Source organism: Gobius niger (assembly GCF_951799975.1).
Source record: "Gobius niger genome assembly, chromosome: 16".
Taxonomy (NCBI): Eukaryota; Metazoa; Chordata; class Actinopteri; order Gobiiformes; family Gobiidae; genus Gobius; species Gobius niger.
Window position 1 is genome coordinate 13,029,968 of NC_136867.1, and position 24,227 is coordinate 13,054,194.

Consider the following 24,227-nt stretch of genomic DNA (forward strand, 5'->3'; position numbering starts at 1 on the left):
TAGAGTCTAGCTGAAAGTAAGGGATTAGAAAATCAAATTTATTTTTGTGAATGTTACAGTATTTGCAACTGTTGGGCAGTTTTCCGTATGCCTGGTATTATTATAGTTAATTCCTGTGGGCAGAAATCCCTTGAGTCTGATGTGGTTTTGCCATCATCTAAAATGGATATTGTGTGTGATTTTCACATTCTGTATATTGAGAGGCTTTATTGCTCCGACCGCTGTCATCGGCTCTTCTAAAACCGTAATGAAAGTGCAGTTTAGTCAGTTGTTTCGTCAACTGGATACGTTTTATTTTGTTTCTATGCCTCAGTCACTGCTCTGTTTCTCCCCAGGTTTGACCTTGGCTGCGCTCTCGCTCTGTGAGGTTTACAAAGAATAAACTTTTTTTTTTCTCGCAAGTGATTTTGTCAGTATGCTAATTTAAAACGCTTCAGTGAGGATATTAAAACTTAAAAACGCACCTGTCTCACTTTCAGGATTAGTGGGTGTGAATCTTTTACAGCTATGGTGTGAGTATTTAACTTGGCCGCTAGGAGGCAGTGTTCAACACCCTATTAAATTGAATAGGTCACTGGTCACTGACATTTGCTGGATGGTGTGCTCTGAGAGTTTGTAAATATAACATGCGTTCTTCAGTTTAACTAATGCTGTTGTTCAAGGGTTTACAGTCAACATTCATGAACAGTAATTTGGTGATTACCGTATGTACATGGAAGTCTATGTGAAACCTATACCTGCTATTTCATTATCGGCTTCAGCCTGAACAAGTGCAAAACAACGGACCTATCAGCCTCATGTCAACATGCCAATAACAGCTACAGTTAGTTACTTTTAATCTATAGGATCAGTATTTGTTGAGCTGCCTAAAACTTGCATTTAAATGGACAACTTCTGTGTCACACACAACCAACCAATCTGACATGAATCAGATCTAACGTGGAAGGTAGGCAGGTTAAAATGGAAAGATTTAGGCAAATGTGGCATGGCTGCAAAAACACTGGAGACAAAAGGTTGTGGCTGTGAGTAGATCGGGTCTGTGTTAGACACATGGGTGTAGTATGTTATATTGTATTCAGTTTGAAGGCAGAGCAGTATTTCCTGCATCGCGCTGGCTGGAGGATCGTAGCAGCAGCAGCAGCAGCAGCAGCAGCAGGAGCGTGATTCTCTCGCTGGAGTCACGCACATTATCCGGCTCATTTACATACATAACACCGCCCAGAGGGACGAACATGTTAATCTGCTCTCGATTGAAAACTAACCTAACCGTGTGCGGGAGAGGACGCTGAGTAAAGTTTCAGTGTAGAGCGGATTGTTTTACGCACGGATACGTCTTTCGATAGTCTTCATATGCGCATCTCTCGGGCTTTTCGTCCCACTTTCTGGATATGGACGCTCTGAAGTCTGCCGGGAGGGCGATCATACGAAGTCCTAGCATCGCCAAACAGTCATGGAATGCGGGGAGACATAAAAGTAAGTATTTGTTTATTCTTGCACTTGCCCTAGACATGGGAGCACTCGCTAAATTAGCTTAAAGACGGATGCTAATTCTGCTAAACACGCCTAGCCATGTCAAGCCGATGTCAAGCAGCTAAGACGGAGTTATTAGCTCACTTCGGGCGTCTGTGTGTATAGCGTATTATTTCGGAACTATAATTATTCTTTTTTATGTCAAACTTGTTCGGAGCTTGGACCTGAAACTATGGAGAACCTCTCAATCTAAACGAACTCCTGTTGAGTCGCAAGTGCTTACGCTTTTACACAATTTCCTCCTTCTCGGGCACGAGACAAAAAAAAAAAAAACACGAAGAAACTTTTAGCACGCTTGTGTTTTGTTCGGCCACGTCACTCCTCGCGGACAGGTGACAGCTGTAACAAACACTAGTGATCCATGTCGCTTCTTCTCTTGGGCAGTCAGCCGCTGGAGGAGCAGCCAGAGAAAGGAAAGGCACGGGGTGAAAAAGCATCGAAACGCGAGGAGCCTCTCGGTCCTGCAGGTTGGCAGCCCTAGCAACGCACTGTTGCTAGGCGATACTCATTGTAGTAAAGAACGAGTGTGTTTTCGACTCGACCGAAGGATTTCCTCTCAGGTTTTGCTCCTTTTTTTTGAGATATTTTGTTTAGTTTTGCATCTTGGTGCCACGTGATCTGTCTTTTTTGTTTTTGCACATAAAGGGTGATTTGCTTCTATAACGAGGAACGCCTTGTGCTCGTGCTGCCTCCCTCGGATTGTCAGTGCATGTGGCAGGGAGCAGAGAGAGATGTCACACGTGTCAGATTGCACGGGGGTCAATGCTTTGTTGTGTCTCTGGGGGATGGATACAGTAGAGCTGTGATGGTGCATCGACGCTTTCCACTACTGACTTGGCAGTACTCACACAAGTGCTACCCTTCAAATCAATAGATATTATTAGATACCCTGGACTGACTGTGACTTTTATAATTAGGCCCTGCCACATTTTAACATTTGGAACAACACGAAGAACAACATGGATCTTGAACGTTTTGTCTCTGTAGGATTGTCATAGAGGCCCACACACCTTGTTGCTGTGTTTGTGTAACCGCATTCCTCTCCCCGTGAACACAAGCTTGAAAAATGTCACCTACACTGATACTACGCCTCATTGTCTTGGTGTGAGACCTACACAAGTGTTGCTATTCCTCACCTTTCCCCCCTGAACAGCCAAGAATGTCTCAACCGTGTCGCTTCCTGTTCAGCTCAAACGGTTTGAGATGATGTGATGCAATGCACAACCACATCCCTTCTCTCACTTTAAATTATAACATCCCGGATAATTCATCTCACTTTTATATTGGAAGAAATAGAATTCTGTGCCCATGAGGAGTCCAGTGTCCAGCGCTGTGTGTCCTCAGCACAAAGTCAAGGCAGCCCCGCAGCTGTAATGGAGATTGGGTCCTGTAGGACTTTTACAGAGTTGTAAAGCCCCTTCTGATTTATTGCCAGGCCAGCTTAAGCCGTGTATCTGTAATCTGCTTGTGTCACGTGCACATGGGGCTGCACTCTCATGCCATGTCATTGTTTCTCTTAAGAGTTTCTTTAATCCAGCAGAGCAGTTTATGTGACTGCACAGCTGACACAGCGCATCCTGATGCTGCGTTTACACATGCCCTGTCTCTGTGTCGCTTGCTGTACCCGAGAGACTATCACGTTTACTGCTCCATCTTCTCGGAACATCTTTAGTTTCCTCGTTGAAACATTTTGCCAGTTCGAAGCCTTTAGGGAAATATGGCTCGGAAGTGTGGTACTGTATATGTTGAAGTTTGTTCACCCTCCGAGAAGTAATTGATATAATCTTCTTAAGCCTTCTGTCTAGACATATGCTGCTCAGAATATTTCATACAGTTTATGTTCTGCCAGGACGATTCTTCTACTGTACAAATGTTAATCGAAACATGATTAAATTTCAGGCAATAATTGAAAAACTGTCTGGTGAATACAGTGAGATTCATGGCCTTTATAATGACAAACTATCTGCCTATGAAAGGGTCGGTGCAACAAAAGTATTATAAATTCCATTCATTCACCCCACATTATACTGTACAGCAGTGTTTCCCAACCAGGGGTACGGGGACCCTGGGGGTATATGAGCGATTAGCAGAGGGGGTCTTTGGAAATATTTTGGATCATATAGAACAACAACCAAACATATTATTTCAATATGACTTTAAAAGAAATGTTTGATTTAATTATGCTTTGCTGCAAAACACCCTTAGTCCTTACACCTTACCCTTTACTTACAGTAAAGTGTGATTGATTTGAGTTTTGTTGATCATTCTCTACAATATTTGGCTGCATCCTCTATGTAAGTCTTACTTTGAGTAAAAATGAAAGATTCAAGGGGTAGTAAACAAGTAAGGTTGGGAGCCACTGCTGAACAGGATAAAGCTGGTTTTTTTTTCTGGTCTCATCCGGTTCTATAGGCACCATTGACAAACCAGTTTTTCCGGAGAACTTTCAAGCCCCTGGGCAAAAATCACAGTAAATGTTCAAATCTTCATGTTTACGGCTGCTTGTTTCAAGTGTCAGGCTGAGACCCTCCTAAGAGCCCTGAGTGTTCTGGGCAAATATGAAGCCAGTCACTTGATCCACAATGGGCCTTCCTGTGGCAGCTCTGGGATCAGTTTCAGCTGAATGTGTTTCCAGGACATTGTGGCCAGGTCATCATCCTGGTTCTGTTTTGATTTATTTGACAAAAACTGTCATTCTTCTATGATAGAATTTACCCGATACTATTCGGCACATGTCTCTAAGCGAAGGATATATTTAAACAGCATTGTTTTATTGTAAATGACCTTTAATTAAACCAGCAGAAGCTTATTGTCAAATGATGGTCTATAAAGTCACCTTGGTTTTCATGAGTAAAAGATCTCCTCCTGCTGCTGCACTGATGTTGGGAACAATAGCGCTGGCTGGGTCAGTCTCAGTACGAGGCCGTGAGGGCCAGCGACGTCCCCTTGTGTAGTAACACACTTTCTCTTTGATTAGACTCTTTGTCTGTGGGACAAATCCTCTCCACATCATGTTGGGATTCAGAGGAATGTTTTAACACTTCTCATTATTCAGGCTCTGAGGCTCAACTTGGTGGAGGGTCCTTTTTTTGCCTCATCCTGTTTTCTCCTTTAGGCAATGTCTTCATCTAAATGTGCATTTTTAGTGAAGTTTGAAGTCCTTTGTAATTTAATAATGTTGAACTAAGCCTTGTTTCATGACTTCAAATGAGAAGATTGTATGACTCATGTTCTCCACTACTTTTGCACCGAACCATCCCTAAAGCTTGTGCGCTGCTGTTTTCTGTTCCCATCAACAGTCTTGTTTTCTTTAATTCTTTCTCTGGAGCAGACACTACATCCCAGAATCACATGTTACTCCAAACCAAACATGTAACCCATAAGACCCACTCATCTCTGGTCTGTTTGCAGGTAAGCCTGGTTTCACGTGACAACTGGATTCTTGTGCGCTGGAGCCGGCTCAAGGCCACATAGAGTTCTCAAAGCTCTGTTCATATGTGCACAATGAGGGAAAGTGTTGACGCGGCATGTGTGACTGACAGTGCAGTGGGGGGCTCCTGTTGACCTTAAACCCTCTTTGTAGACCTGATATAGCACTAATGTTTATTTTCCAGCAGCCAAATGAGTGTCCGCATCGAGTCCTATTTGTCTCGACACTCCAATGTCGACTATTTGTTTACATTTACATTGTTTTTCGTGGTATTTTTCACCCTGCTGACGCCCACTTCTCGTTTCATGTAGAAGTGCACACAATTTGTTTATCTCTTCCATTGCTGCTGGAAAGACTGTAGACCTGCTTGACCTTCTCATGTTAAAATTGCATTCTTTTTGTCCGGCGTGTTGCCAAAAATGCCTGCAGTTCCGTCTCCTCTCCTTTCAATGTAATGTTGCGCTGGTAGAGCCTCCAAAAATCTCTTTCATTAAACATTCTCAGACCATGCTACTGCCTGCTCTCTCTACTATTCTTGTTCCATCAATAGGGTCCGGGTATCTGTTGCTTTAGCTTCATTAAAATTGTATAGTCGCAGATCCTACCGACTCAAATAACTAGCGGGGAAAGAAAGACTGTTTTTTTGTTTTTTTTCAGTGAATTCCCTTCAGCTCAAGTTTGGCTCGACATCAGCATTACGCTCAGTACGTTCCCTAAATGGGAGTGACGACCAAGTTTTGGAGCAGATTTTCATCTTTGTACATTTTGTGAAACATATTAAATCGTGCTTGTTTAGAAAGTGGCCATTTTTCACGCAGAAAAGTCTTCACATGGCTTACCGCTGCTGTCAAACACAAGAGCACAGACTTTGATGTCCCCAGCTTATTAAACCGGCATCTTATTCTGCCTCTCCATTTCAGGTGAGAGGAACTGGCAGTGCCTTTTCTCTCTGCTCGCTCTTTCTGCCAATCCTTTTTTTTTTTTTTTCGGCGAGCTGTTGAAACATGTCTGCAGCAGGGGGGGGGATCAGCTACACAAATACTTGTTCTATAAGTCTTACAATATTACTGAGCATTTACCCTCGAACTACAGAAGATCCCACGTCTTTCTCTGAGTCTTTTTAGTCTTCCCTTGTGGGTAAAAATGGATAAATTTAGAAGAGGACGTGCGGCTGCATGTCTGTTTTAAAGTGAATCCACGTCTGAGTGAGCAGATGTTGGGTGTGACGACGAGGTCTTATTTTTAAACCCTTCAATCTTTTTGGAGCTTGTTTAATTTTCTACTTTAGCATGACGTGGATGTTTTAAGTCGTATGGTTGGCATCAGGCGACAACAGTAACAGTAATCATTAGAGATGTATCATTGTACAAAGCATATTATATGTATAAACGTTTATTCTTCTTTCTGTAGTAATTACAAGCTTACATAAATGTAACAACAGAAGACAATATATAGAACACAGTAGCTTTTGTTTTTTGTTTATTTTTCTTTACATTTTTCCTAAATCGTGTAGTTCTAGGGTATTTTTGCTTACAACATAACATTAATTGACAAAGGCAATTGATTGCTTAACCAGTTAATTATGAACACCTCTCAAGTAAGTAAAGTGCTTTATTTGTCATTGTACAACCGCACAACGAAATTGTGTTCAGGTGTTAGTCCTGAGCCACTGTGACTGATCGCGTCACCACTGTGGGCCAACCTGACCAGCATGTTTATGGAGCTAGGGGAAACTGTAGCACCCGAACGTACCTGGCTAGCTGCCTTCAGTGCGCCTCTGATCCTCTGAAACGGTGCAGTGCCTCCTGGGTTTGTCCCTGTTTCTAAGCGTGGTGTCCTGCACTGGTCAGCTCCGCCTCCTCCTTTCATCATTTTCTTGGAAGAGCAGTTAATCTGGTTTTATTCTCCGGTGAACGTCCATTAGCCAGAACAGTAGAAGGCATGGCTTAGCTGTGAGTCTTGCCCGGATGCCTCCTGTTTGTCCCTCTTTTGTTTCCTGTTGCGCCTCTTGTGACGTCTCGACTGTGCTGCAGGTGTGGAGGTGGGTCTTGGTGCCTTTTCAGTGTTTCAGAAGAAGAAATGTGTAGGTCTCAAACGTCTTTAGCTCATAAGCTAGCTGTTATTTTTTAACTTTTATTAAGCCGCTTTCTTCAGGACCATTATGGACTCTCTGCAGTATAACAGCAGCTGAGAAATGATAAAAGATGGGGATGAAAGAACCCCTCATACACCTTACACTAGTGCTTCTAGAACTTCTTACACCACCTCCTAAAACAATTGACCTTCCAACTACCCACTGGCCTATGTCACAATCAAATCGAAACTAAAAAGGGTCCAAACCACAAGAATGCCATCTAAAATGATGCCCCTGAGTACCACCTGAAGAAGCCCAAGCACCACAGTTTGAGAACCACTGATTGCCTCTGCTCAGGCGACCGTGCTCAGGTGCAGTCTTCAGGCCTGCATAATATTTACTGTCAGTGTCCCTCAGCTGCTTGTATCTCAGTGTCCAGAGCGGAGCCTTTGAAGTCCCTCTGATCAGCACCGAGCTGCTGGCTCCCGCCTGTGGATGGGGGTTGGTTGTGTGAATGCAAATGTGACCAATATAAACACATGGATTATTTCACTCACAAAGCACCACCACTGGCTTAGTATGCGTGGCTACTGCTATCTTTTACTGTGTTACGGTTATCACCCAGCAGCAAATTACATCAGAAATCTGGAGGAAACACGACCGGACCACACTTGGTACATGTGACTCTTTCCCGACTTTCCAGAGCTGTTGGTGCTACTACTAATTACATGGCTCTTGGAATAAAAAAGTTTGAGAACCACTGCTACTGTTAGATTGACAGGTAGGTCCTAATACGGGGCTTGTGGTGCTACCGTTTTCTCCAGAAGAACCCCCCTCATTTGTGTTCTCTTAAACTTTTTGCGCTTTCTTCCAGTGTCTCGGGGCTTAAGGGGATCGAGCTCTGCAGATGTGGGTGACTATAGAGTAAGGATTTCAAGTTGAACTACAGTGCAGCAGCATAAATAATTCATCTGGCATCTTCTCTACTAGATTTCACTGTACCGCGTTTGGACCAGCCTGATCTGGCCGTAAACAGCACTCGTATAAAAGCCAACAGGACAGGGATGAATGATATTGTCAATTCAACCACATGTGGAGTAGATACAGATATTGCATTTCTTTTGTTTCTACTGCGCTCATTTATTAAATTTCCTGGCCCACACTAACGGGGAGGTGGAAAGGTCACGGCTGCACTGTCCTCATCATGTTTGTCTTAAGTGGCTGTACCTCATTATGGACTTTCACTGAGCGCTGGGATCAATCGGGAACTCCATTAAGGTCATGACGAGCGTTTAGTGATCCCTCCCTCGAGATCATATTACAGCGAGGCCACTACTTACCAGGCACTTCTGTAACCGAGGGGTGGGTGAGTGTCCCCTGCATTTAGGAGCTCACAGACCTTGACCCTCTACATGGGCGTCACTGTTGGACTCGCCCTTTTACTAAGTGCTGGTTGGTTAGAGCTATATTTAGTGCATTAAAAACCACAGGGCTGTGCTTGGTGGAGAGAAACCAATGCTAGTGGTAAGCCTTTGGTGTCCAATGGGTTCCATATGTGTGGATTGCAAGTCATGAAATGAATTTGGGACAATGATTTTTGTTTGTTTTTTGTTTCTTTTCATCTACCTTTTCATGACCTTTCGAAAAAAGTAGTTTGAGTTTCCCCTCGAAGAAAAGAACGCATTTAGTGCTCCCCTTTGATTTAAGCTCATAAGGGCCATAGAAATAAACGTTTTGTTGTGAGCTAAGAAGTGGTGTGCTGTGAAGAGCGCACGGATAGGGGGACGGGGAGGACAGGGTTTTCTGATGGGCCTCTAAAGAAGACGAATGTACGGCAGCACCGCATCTCATTATCACACCGCACACTGGCCACACCATAAACCTTTTATGAGCTTTGAAAACAACCTGAGCTTTTATTGCGGGATAAAACGGCTCCAACTTCCACCAAGAAGTTTGTACTATATGTAAAATGATGCCAGTTGAGCTTGTTTGTGTTTGTTTTATATGAATAGTTGTGGAAACAAACATTTGTGTAATTTATGGTAGTGAGGGGGGCTCTAAACTGATTGACAAAACGATTCACGGTGATAAACGACTAACTCTTTTACTCTTAATTAGGCTATTATTTTTATGGACAACGTTACAGCCCCCATTGTAAATCAATTACGGCTGTTAGAGACTACAGGTTGTCTTTTGTGCGTCGATTAGTTATCTCAGTGGCATTTCATAATTGAGTTTGTGTGTTTATAGCCAGGCGAAATGACTGTGTCTAATTTGTGTGGGAATGCAATTGTGCCACAGTCGCTCAGTCATTCAAGTGCATTCGTCCATGGATCCAAAGGTCAGCGATCTGAATCCCAGCTCCAAATGTTTTTCTTTTTGGTCCTCATGTCGGGGTGCTGACATCGCTGCGATACCACACCCGACCCTAGTGGCAAGGAACGACTCCAGAAGGCTCGCTGTAATATTGAATCCTATGGAGACTTTACACGTGTTCAAAACAACTTCAAAGCCTGGCTCCGAAGACTTTTTTTTGTTTCTAAAAATGAAGTTTCCTCCTGTGACACCACTGAAGGGAGTATCGTATTTTTAACCACACTAGTTTTTGCTCTATGGATTTTTTAAGTTTTGGCTTTGGGATTTGAGTGACATGCTTTGTGGAGCACCTGGAGAAAATTTAGGCAAACACGGGGTGTAAAAGCATACTGAAGGAAATTATAAATCAACTTTGAGTCACTCGAGACGCGCTCTACAAGACTAATGCCATTTTTTTCATTGTCCGCCTTTATCTTAAACTTTCTGCTGCATTATTAATATATATTTTTGAATTTGATGAAGAAAATGTATACTTCCCATTATAGATTCCCAGTTGTTTCCTGTTTTTCCCCCGTCCTGTGGGGTTAGCTCATTATAGCGGCCGCTGTAACCCCAGTGTGGGTGCTGTCATACCGTATGCAGCAGAGTGGTGCTTGGTGAAAGCAGATCTCCGTGACACGGGGCTGACGGGACACTTGCTAACAGGCACCGGGGCTCCATCCATCTGACTGCTGTGTGTTTGTCTTCCGCAGAGCTGCCCGAGAACTGGACAGACACCAGGGAGACTCTGCTGGAGGGCATGGTGTTCCAGCTCAAATACCTGGGGGTCACCATGGTGGAGCAGCCCAAAGGAGAGGAGCTGTCTGCCGCCGCCGTCAAGAGGATAGTGGCCACGGTGAGATGGCACCAGAACTTGCCTCTCTAGATTCGACGTATGGCTTTTGCAGCTATGATAATAAGTAGGAAAATAATAGGACTTGGCAAGTTGGAGCATAAGGAAGTCAGACTCTGGAGTCTAGAGGACAGTGTGGATATGTTTCTAACAGACAGGGACACTGATTGGGCATAATCTGTTGTTTGCAAAGTCATTTCCCTCGCGGATCAGTAAAGTTTTTCTAAGCCTAAGCCCTCTCGAGTAGAATCTGAGACCTGAATGGCTATATATATTAAGTTTTACTGGATAATAATAGAAAGTTGACGACCTACAGCTAATTCATTCCCTTCTGCATCTTGCATTTAAGCTCAAGCCCCGGTTAAAACAACTGCAGCACTTCATTTGACCAATGGTTTATTCCTCTGTGGTTTGCTGCTCTTTGCTCTAGGCCAAAGCCAGTGGGAAGAAACTCCAGAAGGTGACGATGACTGTCTCACCACGTGGAATCATCCTTTACGACGCCTCCAACCAGCTCATTGAAAACATCTCAATATACAGGTTCCAATTTTCATTATGTTTTTACCACTTATAAAAACAAGGCCACAGTGTGCGACAGAGTTGGACCATCAGCAGAGCTACACAACTCATTTTCTCTAAATTTTGTCATTCACTATCAAGGGAAGGTGGGACTTTGCCATTAGCTAAGCAAGAATAAGTTCATATTCACATTAACGAGGCAGGTAAAGGAGTATGAAAAATATTGCACGCTACTGATGGGTTTTTCATATTTAAGCCAATGAGCATGAGATTGGAGAAGTTTTAAATGATCAAAACTGGAAAAGTTACAGCTAGGGTTTTTATTTGGTTGATAAAACTGATTTCTGGGCGTGCAGAGGCTGTTTGATGCCAGCATCTGTTGAGGTCCTTATATTTGAAATAAAACAGCTTGCTGTGTCACATGGGTGCTCTTCGTTTGATTTTCCCTTTTAATGAGTTCCTTATAATTACTCGCAGCTATTTTTACGTCTCTGTTGGATCAGTTGGATTTTTGTATCCTTTTCTAGCAGTTCACTGTAGGGGTGAGTCCAGAGCAATGTTGTGTTTAGCGCTGAAGCTTGAAGGGGAAACGAGGACAGATGGCAGACACTCATTAGGACCTCCTCCATCGCTACGCTCTCCCTTCCCAACGGTGCAATGCATCGCCTTCGCTTTGGTCCGGGTTAACGGCTCTGATTTAGGATGTGGAGAAGAGGGTATCGGTGGAGCGCAAAGGCTTAATTGAAAGTCTCCGCCTGCACCTGAGACTATAACTATCAAGAGCGATGGCTCACACACATGTAGCGGTCACAACAGGTCTGGTCTGTCTGGAGCCTGCGCCACAACAAAGCATCAGCGCTCACTATAGCCTTGTGGGTCCTTTCAGGTGCTCAGGAGGCGGCCCAGTCGAACAGCTGTAATTTAGAGCTGTTTGTGTGTGTGTGTGGGGGGGACTGTTGAAGAGCGGGCACAGTGGGAGCGAGAGGCAGTCACTTATCTGAAGGAATGGTATCAGCCTTTGCAAACGGCACAGATGTCGAGTACACGTGTTCAGCCCAGGCTCACAATATTGTCACACTCGATACCTGAACAGCCAGCTGGCAAGGAGGGCCCAGGATTATTTTTTTTTATTTCCCCAAATCTAACCGTGAAGAGAAAACACAGGATTTGCCGGTTAAAATCAGATTGTGTAGCTTTCTTAAGGGCTTATGGCGGCTGCACAATGGCGTTGGTTGATGAGAGCAGACTTCATGAATATCTGTCTTCAAAATGCATTTATCTATACTCTCCACAGAATATCCTATTGCACAGCAGACAAGATGCATGACAAAGTGTTTGCATACATCGTCCAGAGCCAACACAATGAGACGCTGGAGTGCCATGCTTTCCTATGCACCAAGAAAAAAATGGTAAGTCGTGTACTCTTTTGGGGGCCTGGCGGTGTCGATTGGGGATACTAGATAAATGGATGACATGTCCGAGGCACTAAATAAGTCATGAAACAACCACCAGGTGTAGTTTCGGGATTAGACACGGAGTGAAGTATGTAAGAGCGAAGAGGGCGTGGTGGTTGTCATTCCTCTGTGGCATTCCCTCGTCCCTGGAGGTTTGCTGACTAAGGCGGGCACTCCCTTCACTTCCTTCCCCTCACCAATTTAGCTCTGACCCACAGCCCATGTAACCTCCACATCATGTAAATAACTTGTCCGGCAGCCTGCGGGTTTGTCTTCCCCATCTCCAAACATCGCTCAAGCATCTTGTCCTGTTTGGTGGCCATTTCCTGTGTTTTATCTCTGCGCTGTTGAGGATTTCCTTTTGGCAGATACTGTACTATTCCTTTGGATGTTGCCAGATTACCCAAAGGACTCAAGATTAATCTCAAGCAAAGCAAGAAATTACAGTTGACAGTTTGCAGTCAGGAAATCACTAGCACTATAATCAGTAGCCAGCAAAATATCTTGTCTCTGTGGGATCTTGTTATGTATAAAAGATGTAATCCTCATAGTTTAGACATCTACGAACAAAAATACTGTGATTCTGTTAGCTATTCATATAATTGATATCCTTTAATAAAACATACACTGTGAAACAAGTTTATATTTTAACAAAATCACGTATAGCCTTAACAATACAGGCATTTAAGTATTTTCTTTGTTCCCAGTTCAGCCCTTTCTTGACTCTCTCTCGTCTTTCTGCTCCCACAGGCCCAGGCGGTGACCCTCACTGTGGCTCAGGCTTTCCGAGTGGCATTTGAATTCTGGCAGGCTGCCAGAGAAGGTACGCATGATCGCCCCCTACCAACACAGGCAGTGTTTCGGATGAGTGGAGACGCTCCCCCACTGTATCCCCCACACCTACTGTACAGTCCCTTTGCCAGACTCTGTGTTTGGGCGACGAAATTAATCACAATTAAAAGTAAAGTCGAAATTGTCAAATCAGAAAAATCTGCACTGTTTAAGGTAACATTGCAATAACACTCGCAATTAGATATTTTCCAAAATGGACTCTGAAATATTCTTTACACCTTATCCAGGTCATGTCTCTCCTTTTTCCCTCCACCTTGGCCTTGACTCTCATGAGAAGGGTCATGTGAAATCCAAGAAAGGGAAAGCCCTTTTTTATTTTTCAAGTCAACATTGTCCTTTCCATCTCTACAAAGAATCTCCCCCCATTGAACTGACCCTATTCCCATGTGCCGCATAAATCAGCGTCCAAAGAGCGCGGCCTCTTTGAGCTTAGCGGCGCCCCGTGATTACAGGCGACTCCGTCATGGTCAGAGACTGCTGTAGGTATCGACAGGGGAGATGTTGGGGAAAGATCAGAGTTTGGCCCGGGGGCAGGGGTGGCCTCCTCACAGAAAATCTAAACCTTTTTACAGTGGCTGCACATTGTTGAGAGTGTGCTCGGGATGCGTGGGTGCTAGGATTTCCCCTGGTGTTGTCTCATCTCGACTGCACTCTTCTCGGCTTCTTGTGATTTTTCTTTTTCTTTCATGTCAAGGTCCCTCACAGCTCTTTGAACACACAAGCCGTTAATAACCTGCTGTTAGGCTTTTGTGAACGGCGTCGCCTCGTTTTGGTAAAGCGTCGGTCGCAGAACATGCCTGTAATTTAATGCATGTATGATTGGTGCATGAAAGCCAAGGGGGGTGGGGGGGGGGGATTCCATCACATTGGCGCCCCCAGCCTCATCTGCATCATTGGCGCTCTATGGATTAAACAATCATTCTTTGTTTGGTTATGGTTTGTTTTGCACCTGGCACCTTTTTTCCTCCTGCCGCTCCGATGCCTAACCCCCCCCTTCCCAAACCCTGGTTAGTTTTATCGAAGGTGGAGAGGATGAGATGTGCTTTGGGGGGAGGGATGGTGGTTTCTGCGGGAGGGCAGCGCAGACTGAAGGCGGTGCATAATGAGAAGCCGGAGATGGAGAATATGAAATGCGCGTGTCACTGTGAGATTGAGCCTCCGTCAGTGCCATTGATTTTGTCTCATGAAATCCTCATTCATTTGGTCACAGCACAAACATTCCTTCAAGATTTTTCTTCCCCAGTTATTTCGGCAACGATGATGTTATGAGTGAGTTTCTACTTTAAATCTTTTCTTTTGAGCGTGAGATATTTAATAAGGCCGATATGGAGGCAGTGTGGATTATGGAGGCAGCTTGTCATGATAATCATACATTAATACATGACTTATGAAAAATCTCAATACCTGATATGGAATTCTATATGAGCGCAGAAATATATGATTAAAATACATTGACACAGTAGTCCTATTGTGATCTCTTCTCGCCTTGTCTTATCATTACAGTGGCGAGAAAAGGCAAGTACACCGTTTGGAATTTCTCACATTTCTGCCTAAATTGGTCACTAAATGGGGTCTGATCTTCATCAAAATCACAGGAATGATTAAACAGTGTCTGCTTGAACTAATACCACCCAAACATTTACATTTTATCATATTTTGTATTGGCCATAAAAACAGAACAGGGAGGAATAAGTAAGTACACCGCCTGATTCTCACTGAACTGCAACAGTTTCAAGATTCATCCTGATCGTTGTGAGCACACTTAGTTTTCGCCACTGTATAAGCATCAATATTAGATTAGTGTATACAATGCAATGTTTAGTTGTGCCTCTGCGTAAGACGAAGATGATTTTTAACTACTTAGGGAGGGAGTAATGTAGAAAACTCTACAAAGTATCGCTCCCTCTGCAATGAATATTTAAGTGTAAATACTTGTTTTGGTATCAGGACGTTGATGTTATTTGACAACCCCCTTGTGTTGTTCCCACTGTGGTTTAGGCAGATAATGACAGAAACATGGCCTTGTGTTGAAAGCAGGAGGGGATAGAGTCTTTGCCGGACCTCAGAGGGAGAGACGGCTGCAGTCGCTCTGCTGCTTTAAGTCTTTTTTCTCGCTGCATCTTACAAGTTCATTTCCACCTCCCACAGTGGATCTCCACAGCCCACCACACATTCCTGACCCACATTCTTGAGCAAGATTCGGCTTTCATTGCTATTCATAAGAAGGCCACAAATTATTCTCTGTAAACAGCACTGGCAGCTTTGAACTGCTGTATCTTTAAGTTAAGCAGGAGTTTGGCAGCGCGGCAGGCAGCAAAGAGGGAAGGCCGCGGGGAGGAACCGGCACCTGGGGAAATGTGTGTAACACTGTCAACACACTGGCACAGAGGCTCACAGGAATGGGGTGTTGTTCCCAGCTTGGACTCTTGTTCTGTGGCAGTCTAAGATTAACTCCTTATCTCTGCTTTCAGTTTTGCATTTTTGGAATTGAAACTTTTTTTCTTCCATGTGCCCCACAGCACTTAAGCTGTTTACAGAGAAAATAAATGTTTTAGTTACAGATAAAAGTAATTGCATAACCCACACAGCGGTAGGTGATGCAAAAGGCTCCTGTACTGGTTTGTTCAGGAGCCTGATTGATTGCTGGAAGGTGCAGGTGAAGTATTTAGAGCAGAGACAGGACTTTTTACTGCTACTGGTTTTAGCAAAGTGTAGATTACATTCTGCTTTCTGATCGGATCATCAGCTTGAGAACTAAAACAAGGTAGCATTTTACTTGTATGCCCAAGAGCAAATGGTGCTTGAAACTATGTATTTTGGACAAGTATGTTCTGTACAGTTTCAACAGACACTCATAATTTATTCACAGCTTTGGCATGTCTGCGCTTCCTGTCAAAGCTGTGCGCTCTGAGTCTTTACTTTTCTGGTGTTGAAATGTGTTGCTCCGTTGCTCTGTGGGTTGTATCTGACAGATGGCTTGAGTAATAGCCCAAACTTTAATCCTCCAGTTTGGTGTTTCTAATTTGTTTACACATCAGGAAGGCTAGGTTAGTAAAACACATGTATGACAGCAACTTGAAAAAGAATCCAAAGCTTTTCTGCTTTGGTTTCTGTAACTTGGATGTCGTGTGTGTTTGTTACAGAGAAAGAAAAGCGGGTGAAGTCTGGTTCGGATGGAGAAGGAGTCAGTACCTCACAGTCTGAGAGCTCGGCCAGTCTGTCCAGCCTGAAGGGAGGAGGTGAGTCTCTTCTGTCCCCGAGGGAGTGTCCGGTCACTGCTCAATACTTTGACAAAATCAGTGGAATAAGCTGCAGTTCATCGTCATCTGCAAATGAATATAGGCCGAGGTGTGGACAAAACACAAATGCACTGACAGTTTTAGGTTAGCGTTATAGTAATGATCATAATGAGTGGTCATTATGAGCCACTCTTTTTATACAGCAATTTGGTAATTTCTGAGCTCATAATGGTATACACTTTGCGGTCTGTTCAGTATGTTGCATGACCTCATTGCTCATTGTATTGGACTCTAGTTACAGGAGCTAAGATGCAAGTCATGTCGTTGTTTACTGATGTGGAAAACCTTAAGGCTGTGTTTACTGTCGCCTCAGAGGCATGGAGTGATACAGTATAAGCTTCTTATTCAGAACAGCAATAATTCTCTATAAAGCTGTTCATTGTTGCATTGTGCTGTTTGTAAAAGCCTGTGTGTGCCTTTTGAAAAGCAGCAGCCAATACCGGAATTTGGAATAAACTAACGCCGTCGGCCAGATCCAAAACCTCACAGAAATGAGCGCTTTGGAATAAAACTCTGGCATCTTTAGACACAGCACTCCCTAAATCTGATCTGATGCTGCGTTTAAGCCATTGACCCAAGACCTTTTTGTGTTGGATTTCATGACGATGTGATTTTAAGGATGATCCCTACAGACAAGAATAAGCATTTCAGTGTTATCCCAGTGATTAAAATATTAGCTTTTAAGTTGGGGTTCAGCCAGTGCCATCATTATAAATCAGTGCCAGGGACTCGATACTTCCTGATGACTAAGAAGGATCCCTTTGAAGGCTCGGATTGCATGGCAGTGTCTGGGGATCAGTGGTATCCTCGGAGGTGAGTCAGCCATGTCCATGAGACCTGGTATTTTCAGCTCTCTCCTGGCACCAGACTCTGCTGTGGCGGCACATAGACGCTCCTCTCGAAGCTGTTGTTACATGAGGGTGAGGTTACTCACCTGGGAGTGTCCACGTGTAGAAACAGCATACTTCCCCTCTGCTGTTGTTTGGTACACCTGCTTGTTTTCTCTGGTCCTCTTGCTGCAACAGAACAAAAAAACAAAACTAATGTTCCAAGATTATCCTGCATTTTGTTATTGCACCCTCACATTTCATTTACTTATTTTACAACATTTGTTGCTTTTGGACAAGTCACTACCTGTTGAAGTTATTTGGATATGTTTAACAGACTTTTTAAAACTGACTGAATAGAACCCCATGGACGAAGTTAAGCCCTCATACCCCATTTTCCTGACAAGACTGGATGATCTACGCCTTAGAAAAGTGCAATAAAGAGGACACTTACCAAAATCGAAGGTCTGCAAGGAGGACCTTGCATTGTACTGAATTTGAAAAGACCTACATGATACAGTAATTACCATTTTGGGGGAATTTATTTGTTTGGCTGTTTGCACTGGGAAGTATGCAATCGACCTTACTGGCTACAAAATCATTTTTTAGGGCTGATCTGGACTGTGGCCCAAGGCGTCAAGGCACAAATGCAAGTACCAAAATCAGTTCAGCAAACACTTACCTGTGCTCTTTTGTACACTGATTAATGCCTATTGTACACCCAATAACTAACCAACAAAAGATATTACAGCAAAACATGATACAATGAAAACAAACATTTCCCCAAAGACATGACGTTACAAGGCAAGGGGTAGCTTTCTATGTGCTTAAATGCCGCTCTTAGAAAGTCTACCCACGAGCGACTAAAGATTCAACACTTTATACTCTTCAGAGGGGAAGTTTCAGGAGGCTTGCTTAAATTCTCAGAAATGTTTGAAATGTTAGCTGAGTTACTCCGAAACAGAGAGAGCGTGTGGTTAACCACAGACTAGACAGAGGTTCGTCTAAAGGTTATTAAACTCCTCTCATCACAAGATCTATAACCTATATGTTATATCATTCTCATCTAGCATTTTATTAGCTCTTTCTCATCAAATGTACTTAATGTCAAAAATCATCATGTCTATCTATTCTAATCTATCAAAAGCAGAATCAAAACAAATATCAAATAAAAACAGGTTATAGATCAGTATAAAGAAAATCAATAAACCTTATACTAAGCACCTATGACCTCTCATGAGTTTTACAAAGCAAATGACATCAAACATCGGAACACTGGTATATGAAATATCGAAATACTGATATTTTGATATTTCATATGCCCCAGCCACAACATGTGGATACTTTGAGTACTTTGACACTGTTCGTGAAGCGGAGGTGTTCTGATGGCACACGCATTCAAAATGGTGCTGGATTTGGTTTCACTCTGTAAAAATGTTTCTTAATGAGTGCCCCTTGACAATACGACTGTTGACTAATTGCATCTAGCAATGATGAGCGGAGGCCATTATAAACCAATCATATCAGAGTACAGTGGTGTCAGAAGGTTCCCTCAGTTCTCCCCCTGCAGCTATTGTCCCATCTGTGTGATCAGAACCGGGGCATGAAGGGTTTATCGTGATAATAACACTGTCCCGAGACACTTGCTGCTGATGTTGTCCCACAATTAGACGCCAGTGTAGTCTAATGGCAGGTGCAGGAAGTCCACTCCATACTGACTTTGTGTATTTTGCTTTACAGAAGTAGCCACCGGAAAACTCCTGGATTTGGCAGAGGGAGCCAACGCGGCACTGGCCCACTCAGGAACAAAACGCACGGACTCCGATCCCTTTATGGAGCATAACCACGCCGCGGAGAACAACAACACTGTATGGGTAAGGACACACTGCCTGGCCGGTCGCAAACTTTCAGCTGCAGAGGCTTGATAAAACAGGAAGACAAATGATGGGCTGTTGTAAAAAGGGAAAGCTGTGAATAATTGACCAAAGTGATGTAAGGCACCGTTGTATCAAGGCAGTGGGTTCTATAGAGGAACTGGAGCTGCACAATGGCCTATTGAACAGCGGCCTTATTGAACGGGTCCATGGCAACAGAAGGTGTGGACCAATACCCACTGCAAATATTATCCTTTTAATTATGAATGTATAATTAAGAACTGAAAGGATTTTTTTGGTCGAAGGCTTTATTCGAAGTGCTTTGTTTTCTGATGTCTGCCTATTGTTTTTTTTGTGTTGATTTTCTGGTTGTTTTACGAACTGTTTCAAATGACTGAGAATTTGCATAGTTTTATTATTTCAAATTGTACAACAAAAAATACAATAGCTAAGGTGTGTTGAGAAGAATGAATAAAAGAATATTGTCAGACTTTGTATATCTTTCATAGTCTTTCATAGCTTCTGTAAAACTCACCAAACACTTTTTTTGTTGTTGGACAGGAGCTGGAGGATGGGCTGGACGAAGCTTTCTCCAGGTGAGAATAATTGTTGGCTTGCGTTCCCTGAAACAGGACTGTGCAGGGCGTTTTGCTGAAATAGCCAGCTGTGGTTTGGGTGCTGTTGTACTAAACACAGGCTCTGCTCAGTGCTGTCCCATGGTCAGCAGACCGGCTTCGTTTCCAGGGCCTGGCGGGTGACACCCAGGCTGAGTCATGCTGCTTTACCAGGCTCACTTTACAAGCACGGCGATTCAATATGAGCTCTCACCCCTGTGGTCAAGGACGCTGCTGTGATATAGACTGCTGCCATTAACTGTAAAAAAAAAAAAAAAAAAGGCACTGGACACAACCACAGATTGTTCTGGTCTCTGCATCTCTGCATTCATCTGTGTGTTTGGCAATCCTCTTCCAAACACGCAGATGATTTCTTGATCAACAGCAGACACATTATGACTAAGGTGCCTGTTGTTGATCAGAGCATGGCAGCTGTTGGGTCTTTAGTTTGTCATTAAACCTTGGATGAAAAAATTAAAATGGTTGCGTTTACTGTATCAGATTGCACTGCACTTTGACATTTTGAAAACTGATCCTAAATGATTGACGGTTTAAATCTAAAGCACTGTGTGTGCCTTATTAACTTGAACTCAGAGTTGCAATGCAAATGTTTAAGAGGCTAAGAAGTAACTCTGTAATCAAATTGTCACTGTAGAAAGAAAAAATCATTAAAAAACATTCCTACATGTTTACAGCAGTGACTACAAACCCCCCTGTCAGGCGACACCACTTGTGGCTTATGTGGATGCGCTGCCCTCTGCTGGCTGAGCTGTATTATTGTAATGTGTAGATTATATTGTTTGTTTGCATTGCACGGGAGTAATGTGAAATGATGAGCAAGTCCTGAATATACGCTGACCTGTTGTATTTCCTTTGCGCCCCCAGCCGAAGTCTGGATAGCTTTGAATCCTACTCAGGTAACATCATCTGAGTGTAGTGAACCCACCTTATATTCTAGACTTCACCACCGCTCATCTGTCTGAGAGGACTGCACAGTTTTCCACTCTCTATGTTTTAATAAGTGTTTGCGTGCAACTTTCATCAGCTCGTACACTTTTGGCATCTCATGGCATAGTGTTGTGTGGTTGAAGTCATGAACCAAAAAATCCAGCCCATGTGACATTCATATAAAGAGATACTTTCTATTGTTGAAAAGAAAACAGATTCTAACCAAAGGTTTGTCTTGTGCCCACAGACTCGCTGAGTCTCGCACTAACCCCCAGGTCCTGGACATTGGGGTGAGCCCTCAGGACTTGAACACAGAGGAGTGCCTGTCCCCGGGCAAATGGGAGCAGGACGACCCAGACTTCAGTGCACATCAAGACTTTGGTCTTTTACAGTGAAGTTCAAAGGAGGACAGGACTGGACTGGGAATCAACTGGATTATGGGGGAAAGAGACAGGACTCTTGTGATCTGGATTAAGGTTCTCCACCTTGCCTTACTGCCAAATCACCTCTTGACGGCGCTCTGCTGTTACACAACCAGTGAGGGAAACGTGAAGAGGCTGCTCACAAAATTCGCCAAAGCAATACAACCTCATTATCCCTTTTGTACCAAATCCATGCAGTTGTTTAATGTTTGTTACAGTCAGTGTATCCCTTCCTTATTGTGCTTCATGTTCATGTATGTAATATGTTAACTGTGTTTGTCTTGTGCGTTTCATTGAGATTATAAATGTGCACATTGTTACAGGGACTATAACATGCATATAGGAACTAAAGGGTCAAATAGCAGCTGCAGCTTCATTTAGATGCAAATATCAAAAGTGACTGGTTAAAAGAGACCGTAGTCACATTCACAACCATTGTAATAAGAACAAAGTTACTACCTATGTTCCCCATTCAACGCTGCAGCCTGTTGAGGATGGAAAGCTTTAAAACTGAGTGTTTTGATCAAAGACTGTGGGACATGAGTGAATGACAACAAAATGACAATCCTATTTTTTCTAATGCAAATAATATGTCTGCACTCTACATCCATTGGTTTGTAAAGCACATGTTTTATGTAAAGACTAATGTCAACAAGCATTGATGTCACTTCAAATGTATTTATTTACTTGCAAACTCTGAACTCTCTGCACTGTTTCAGTGTGCCTGGACCGGCCTGGACCCCTGTCCACCGTGTCACTGAACGTTACATTTTACAAAGCAAAAGATGGGTTTCTGGTTTTATCAAATGCTTACAAGCCAAATGGACAGAATGTGGTTTACGTTTGAACACTGTGCCACGGTATTATGGATCAAACTAATTTACTGTTTTTTCAAGACCAGATCATGCGTTGACAGTGTGATATTTTAACATGTGGTTGTGTACGAAATAATTTAAATCTAATTTGCATAAACGTAGAAAACGCGTTTGAGTTGTGTCTTTTTTTTACTTGAAAGCACCAAAAGAAATGAATCAGGCATAATGAAAAAGACTAAATTAATAATCTGGCTCTACACTGCCCTCTACTGGCAGCTGCATCAACAAGTCAAGAGAGGTCGAAAAACTTTTATTTTTTTTATTTGGCAGATCATTTATATTTTAATGCTAAATTTCTGATTGCATTCCTGTACACAAAGCGTAAATAATAATTAAAATACACCTCTTTGTATTTTTACAATGTCTTTGAATCCTCCGTGATTTGAATTGACCCCGCCAAGGCAAAGGTCATGATGGTACAAGTTAAAAGCTTGGCGTGGATGTATTAATGGGCTATAGGCGCCAGACACTCCATCTTCTGTCAAAGGTGACTAAAAGGTAAGAATAATATGCAGGAGATTTGTACTTTTGAAAATATCTGTATGATTTTATCGATGAATCCAAAGCAATACACATAAACTTAGTAGATGTAGTGAAATGGAGGTTGTTTACTGGAGCAATGCCGCCAACACTTGTTACACGTTTGAATAAAAACATCAGCCTGTGAAAATGGAGGACCTGCTGCTCGATGGCAAAAAATGTTGTGTTAAATCGTGTAATTTGCAAAGTTTAAAAATATGACTGCCTCACCTTTTTTTTGGCATGAAATTACTGCTAAGCTAGCCAACTTTCGCCCAAGGCCAAAGACTGAGGAAGCTAATCTGAAACATTTTATTGTGGCTAATGTTAGCATGAACATTTGTTTAAAATGCACTTATCTTTTTTTGGAAACGACAATTATTTCAAACTCGTTAACACTTGCAAATTGATTTAAAGGTGCTACACATTAAATGTCTCAGTCATGGATTTTTGTTAGGGTTATGGGTGTAGGATGTGCTCTTTGTGATTTAAAAATACATTACAATTAAACATAAACTTCATAAGAGCACTCAAGTTTCACTATGTGCATGGCTGAACCAGTTTACTTTATACTGTATCTTGGGACACAGATGGGTCATAGTAGTAGTACAAAAACTCTGCCATGCGTACTTACTAAACTTTGCTGTTGACAATTTTTTTCTTGTCTAGAGGAAGCAATGTCGAAAAGAAGCTATGTTAATTTGAGGATACAGATCAACAATGACTGCACTCCTGAGCCGCCCTCCAAGAGGCCCAAGTGCACATCCCCAGATGAGGGCTGCTTCTCCGCCTCTCTAGAGGAGGGCCAGAGGAAGACATCCGTGCCATTCGATAAAGATGTGGACAGTCTCTTGTGCCTCCAGGACCGAGGAGACGATGGATACTTCTCCCTGTCCTTTGAGGCACAAGACACTGCCCGGCAAGGTCCTGAGGAGCTCAAACTTGGTCCTCCTCTGTTTGAGTCCTCTGTTTGTGGAGAGGAAGAATCTGTCAACGACAGCAGCAGCGCTTGGGAGTCCACTCTCCCTCTACAAGTGCAGGTAGGATTATAGGCAACCAGGGTTCCTGAAATTCTTTTCCACTGATATGTTGTACTTGAGCTTATTTAGTTACTTAATTAGATGCACTGCGGACATGGGGGTTTTTCACAATTTTTTCACAATTCCAATTAGAAATCAGAATTAGTGCCAAGAGCCATTACTTTACATTTACTTTAAGTTTACTCCATCAACACGTCCTTAAGCGGTGCCACTTTAGTTTTATGTGATAATATGTGTCAGTGGTGTATTTCCTGTCTTCAGGTCAAATCAGTGGTTGTTCCAGTGGCCCCCGTGCCTCCAGCAGAGGGAGACAGTAGACCACGTTTAAAGCTGTAAGGCCTAACAATAGTTTGAAACAAAGCATTTCTGTGACTACCCACTTGTGTGTTTTTGGACTTTGCTAACTTTTAACAGTGAAGAAGAGGAAAAGAGAAAATATATCAATGCTGTGACAAGACACATCAATGAGCGGCCCTCCACTCAAGGTACTTTTATTGCACCTCTTAACCACCGCCTTAACACATTTTCTCCAATTCAGCTTTGCCCAAATCCACAAGGGAACTTTAGGCCTACAAAACTGATCTAAATGGATCTTTTTCCTAGCGTTGTCGTCACCTTTTTGACTTTTTCATCACATTTTCATCCTTGTTTTGGTCTCATTTTTGTTGCAGTTTTGACACTTGTTTTTAAAGAAGCTTTTAGATTTTGTGTAATGCTAAAGTGAAGAAAATGTGCTCGGTTC

General features: G+C 42.9%; 1 protein-coding gene across 2 annotated transcripts; it reads left to right on the forward strand.

The window, feature by feature from the left end:
* The first annotated feature begins 1,163 nt into the window (after positions 1-1,163).
* On the forward strand, positions 1,164-22,184 carry ldlrap1b (low density lipoprotein receptor adaptor protein 1b). 2 transcript variants are annotated; one of them, XM_079573782.1, is made up of 10 exons: positions 1,164-1,473; positions 10,103-10,245; positions 10,673-10,782; positions 12,056-12,170; positions 12,966-13,038; positions 16,211-16,306; positions 18,934-19,067; positions 19,629-19,663; positions 20,567-20,598; positions 20,877-22,184. In XM_079573782.1, exons 1-10 carry the CDS (start codon positions 1,389-1,391, stop codon positions 20,921-20,923), a joined length of 870 nt encoding a protein of 289 aa, XP_079429908.1. In that variant the 5' UTR covers positions 1,164-1,388; the 3' UTR covers positions 20,924-22,184. The 2 variants fall into 2 exon arrangements, with proteins under 2 accessions (XP_079429908.1, XP_079429907.1); XM_079573781.1 differs by lacking the exon at positions 20,567-20,598 and having other exon boundaries at positions 1,166-1,473.
* Positions 22,185-24,227: the final 2,043 nt, after the last annotated feature.